Source organism: Mixophyes fleayi, chromosome 1 (assembly GCF_038048845.1).
Source record: "Mixophyes fleayi isolate aMixFle1 chromosome 1, aMixFle1.hap1, whole genome shotgun sequence".
Classification (NCBI taxonomy): domain Eukaryota; kingdom Metazoa; phylum Chordata; class Amphibia; order Anura; family Limnodynastidae; genus Mixophyes; species Mixophyes fleayi.
This window is the reverse complement of record NC_134402.1, coordinates 157,142,023-157,147,074: the sequence shown is the minus strand read 5'-3', so window position 1 is coordinate 157,147,074 and position 5,052 is coordinate 157,142,023. Positions and strand designations below refer to the sequence as shown.

General features: G+C 36.5%; 1 protein-coding gene across 5 annotated transcripts in view; it reads right to left on the bottom strand.

Annotated features, from left to right (window-relative positions):
• Positions 1–3,321: 3,321 nt before the first annotated feature.
• Positions 3,322–5,052, bottom strand: part of ANKRD17 (ankyrin repeat domain 17) — a 104,164-nt gene continuing 102,433 nt past the window's right edge. For all 5 annotated transcript variants that reach the window (XM_075202259.1, XM_075202266.1, XM_075202276.1 and 2 more), the window contains 3 exons: positions 4,961–5,052; positions 4,665–4,826; positions 3,322–3,987 (listed from right to left, as the gene is read on the bottom strand). The exon at positions 4,961–5,052 is cut by the window's right edge and continues 90 nt beyond it. In XM_075202259.1, the coding sequence (XP_075058360.1) occupies positions 3,928–3,987; positions 4,665–4,826; positions 4,961–5,052 (314 nt within the window). In that variant the 3' untranslated portion in view covers positions 3,322–3,927. The remainder of the gene's footprint in view (positions 3,988–4,664; positions 4,827–4,960) is intronic.

Genomic DNA, 5,052 nt, shown 5'->3' with positions numbered 1-5,052 from the left:
AGTGATTATATCGAGTAGGACTAGTTCTCTTTCCACTAAATATTCCTGAGGTAGCCGAATTATGGGGTGGGAGGTCACTAGGGGAAATGTAAGACAGCTAGGTCCCTTAGTTTGGAGTCACCCAATATTTGGCAAACCGATCACTGTTTCACATACAAAGAAACTTAAGTATTGGAAGACTGGGAAGAACAGACAGACAATAGCCCGCCCCACAAGTGTTGAAGAAAGGAAATGTTGATATTATTGGAATGTATATTTTAACTCAGGTTGATGTTATTGGTGAATATGAAGTGTTTAAATGTTGTCTGAGCTTAAAGACATGCGTTGTACTGATGAACCTGTTAGAACTCTAGAATATTCTATATTGTCAATACATGTTCTATCGTACCCTGTACCATTCCAAATAATGCATTACATGTTTTTATTGCACCATTGAAGGGCATACAAAATGTTATCTCCAAGCTCCAGAGGTATACGGTCTATAGTAAAAGTAAAAGTAAAAATTGTTTCTAGGATTAAGACTTTCTTATGGTAACCTGAAATCTATAGACGACGTGGTCATACACCAAGAGGGACTTAGATTACAGAGCAATGAAACATGGTACTGAGGTCCTGCATATAAAATCTTTAAGGTGATAGTTTATTGTACTATCAAAGGGTGGAACGGTCAGTCATAATTGGATGAACGAAAAGTATATTTGTTAATATTGTTTTACCATGCGCTTGCGATCAATACGTCACAATAAAATACGCACACATACACTCGCACTCATTTATATATTTCATATTTATAATGGTTACATTCCACAGCGATTCCAGAGCAGATGGTATTTAGTTTATAGTTGTATATATAACCTTAAATATAAATATATATATATATATATATATATATATATATATATATATATATATATATTACACATACACACACACTTTAGTGATATTTAAGGTTCAGGTTACAGGAAACAGGTCATGTTTAGTATCATTTTAATGTGACCGCAATCGTCCGGTTCATTCGCCAAAGGGATCGCACATTGCATACTCTAGTTAGCGATGTTAGGGAATAAATGTTTAAAATGTTACGGACTGTGTATTGTGAATAGACTAGCTTAAAACTTGTTTCTGGGCGGAGAATCTGGAATGTTGACCCTCACCCTTGGAGGGGGTAGTTTGAACTGGCCTATGACCTGCATTACACTGGACCCTCCTGAAGCATAGACCTACAGAAGCAAGCCACATCTGTATGGTTTTCTCTGTAACACTAAGTGTATATAATACAGCTTTGCTGGGACCAGCTGCAGTCACTCTCTGACCACAGTCTTCTGGAGTGAAGTACTGTAGCTGGTACCGGCGGAGCGCAGCGAGCACATTGGGCGCGGCTGTACTGTATTATAATTATGTATTGAACTGCTAAACCTTTTGCATCTAATAAATTGTTTGTGCTTTGAAAACGCAAGAAATCGCTTAGACAATGCTTATTGGAAAGCAATAAAATTACTTTTAATACAAGTGACAGAAGGGAACAAGTAAGGATGTTTCCATCTCTGCCAGCTTACATCTGCAAGAACCAAATCATCAGTGTGAACACAAAAGAATTTTAGGGACCTCCTCTTCACAGCTGCCAGAGCTACTGTTCTATTGAAAGCATTCCATGTAAGGAGCCTTAGCGGTCAGTCTATGCTATCTCGACACTCAGTCTCCCTTCTTGACATAAATGTTGTAGGAAATCTAGTGCGTGATATTGATCCAGTTCAGTACAATATTAATCCTGATTATTACATAAAATGAATGAAACTCTGAATAGACTAAGCAGTCTCACACTAGCCTTAGCTCACATACAAAGCCAGCTACTCTGTATGGAGAATATACAGAGGATAGCTTCCGCAATCAGACAGGAGTATACAGTGTAGTATAGTGTCATTGTGTTAATAGTGATCTAGTATATCCATGCAGTGATATTAGGACCGAACTCCATAACATACATGTGAGAATGAGATTAATGCGGTTACTTTTCTGTAAAGGGGGGCCAGCGTAGATTACTGAATCGTCATCTGCCTTCACAGAACATCCTATGAGAGGAGACTAATGTACACGGAGCGAGAGATACCTTCAATCTCCATGCTGTCACAGATTCAGCGATTGATGATGTAAGTAGAGTCAGCTTGTGCCGTTTGAATGAGACGTGCTATACAGCAGTTGTGAACTTGTGATACCTCATAGTAATTAAATCAGTGTTATCTTCAGTATTATCTCTAGTAACTAAGTCGAATTGTCAGTGACATTTTACAATGATTAAGGAGACGTGTTCCTTCTTTGCGATTCATCCAGACGGCTAATTTGTAACATGAAAAGCTAGAAAAGTGAGAGCAGAAATAGTAGTAAGTGTCCTTTACTGATGCAGTCTAATATGACCGGTAAGAACAAAATATTTAGTAACAAGTTTAGTATAGTGTAATGAATGATGTGGGGGAAAACATTGTGATATATTTAACTCTTAATGTCAAGTTCTTTCATAAGGCACAATGGAGATTACTTATAAAACAGTCCTTAACTGCAAGCAATTTCACAACACATGTGATGCAAAAGAATACTCTTGCTACATCAAGTACAGGTAATGATCATTTTAATTATGAGTTGGCTTCCAGAGCACTATGCCAGAGTGATCATGACTTTACTGAATATATATTTCCAGTCTGTATTAAATAATTTTCCCTGACCCAACATTGCCCTACATCCATTCAGGATATTCAGAGGTTCCCAAGTCCCAGTGAGCCCTCTGCACTGTATCAGAGGAATATTAGCACAGATGCACTAGGCAGTGAGCATTTTGGATCCTCTTTGGCCTCTTATTACATTGGACAGAAGATTTAGCAGGGATATTATGGCTTGTATAATATTGTTAATTGAAGGAGCAATAGCCACTGGTTTAGTGAAAAGGGAGATATGAGAATGTAGGAACACAGGGCACATGAGGGAGAGACATAAGATGTGAAGGGACATGTAAAAGGTAGGGTACATAGAGAGGGTAGCTTTGCATCATTTAGTATCTTTCATGTGTAGTCCAGTCAAAAATAATAAAAAATAAATAAATTCCATACCCCCACTTATATTTCCACTTTGACCACTGCCTCATAAATGCCTACCTGCTTACAACAAATTTGAACCTTCTTTAATGTTCTCTCTTATTGTCAATGCCTTCTATTAATATATATTGTTTGGTAGGTATTATGTTGACTTGTAAGATTCAATATAATATTTTTTTTCAAAAAAAACAAAAACCAAAAACACAGCAAGAACATTTTGAAATTACACACAGAAAAGTTATGCTTATTAATAGTTTAATGTATGAAGGAAACATCCAGATTTCTGAATATGAAGGTACATCTCACATTAATTTAAGTCTACATAATGTAGAGCTTCTATGCTGACATAGTGAATTCTCTGCTTAGCCATTTCTGTTATGTAAACAATTGTACATTTATTTGCCATTCTAAAACTTCAGAATCAGTTACATAATTTTGCTAATTTTTTCTGTGTTTGCTCAGAAGCAGTTTACAGTACTAAAACCAACCAGCCAAACAGCTTCAAGGACAAATAAATTTACGTCCAAAAGAAGAAAAAAAAGAAGAAGAAAAAAAAAAAGGGGGGTGGGGGGTTTGGGGTAACCAAAAGGTAAAAGGAAAAATAAAATAAGTGGGAGATGGCTAACTATAGTGAGATTTATGGTGATGGGAATCGGGCGATCACAACAGTCACAGAAAAAGGTCAGTTAGTAAATTCATCTGCAAAAAGCCTACACACTTCAGTCAAGCACATCAGTAGAATGATCTGGGTGTATGTCATTTCTTTTTGCTTCTGTGGGATGAAGTATTGTGTTTTTTTCCCCTACTCGCTGAAAGATTTTCCATGCTAGAGATATAATCCAAATCAACCCATTTGGTTCATGTGTACACTGTTCATGTGAGGGTTCCAGGTTCCAGTCCATACCTGCAGAAAATATGAATGTGTTACTAGGTAGTAAAAATATGCAAGTTACATACAACTAGATGATGCTTGAAAAGATTTACCACTTTACTATTAAATATAGCTCTTCTGAGCAATGAATCTACCATCATGCTTTATTTTATGCCCTCTGTTAAACTGATCCAGGATGCGTTTTCACATGTTTATTAAAACTAAAAAGACATTCAGAATACACATTAGATTTGTCACATGCTCAAGTATTTAGTCTGCAGTTTAAGTAGGTCAGACCATATCAAACAATTTTTAGTGATGAGTTACGTACCTTTTAATGCACTATGGACTGCTACATCTATTTTTTTTTTATTATTTTTTTTAAGTGAACTATTGTTTTTCAATAGGCAACAATCTCTAGGTTTCTAGTTTTACAGAAGACGCTTATGTGCATTTATGGACATTTTTCCTCCTTGTTTACATGAAGGCCACATTATTGTTTAAGCTTCCTCAATCATAGTTTATGGAAAAGGTTTGAGTGTTCTCTATTTGCAAGTGTGGAAATTAAACTTGCAGCATAAATCATAGAACAAACTTGTTATTTGAAGCAAGAACCTTACCCAAAAAGTATGCAAGTGGTCCCTCCATGTAATGCATACATTACCAATCAACGAGAACCATAGTAACAAAGTTGTAACCCCAAAACTTACTGTTTGAGGCCCATTCTCTGTGGAGTTTGAAACCATCTTTATGAGTGAATTCCAAGATGGATCAGCAGCATGAGGTCCATTGTAAATTGGTCCACCAGTACCATCTGGCATTGGAGCTACGGGAGGAATCATTGCATTTCCATACATAGAGAACGGCATGCCCTGCAAAACAAAGTTTATCATTTTATTTAGGACACATAAAAATGCAACAATGAAAAGATCTGTTTATTTTCTCATTTGTATTTGATAGAAAACACATTAATTACACATTGTACAAAAAGTTTTAAGACTATTACCCCAACTTTTGGAAAGTCCATATAGCCAGCAGGCACATGTTGATGGAATGCTCCTGAAGCAGGTACAATGCCAGATGCATCTCTCTCCATTC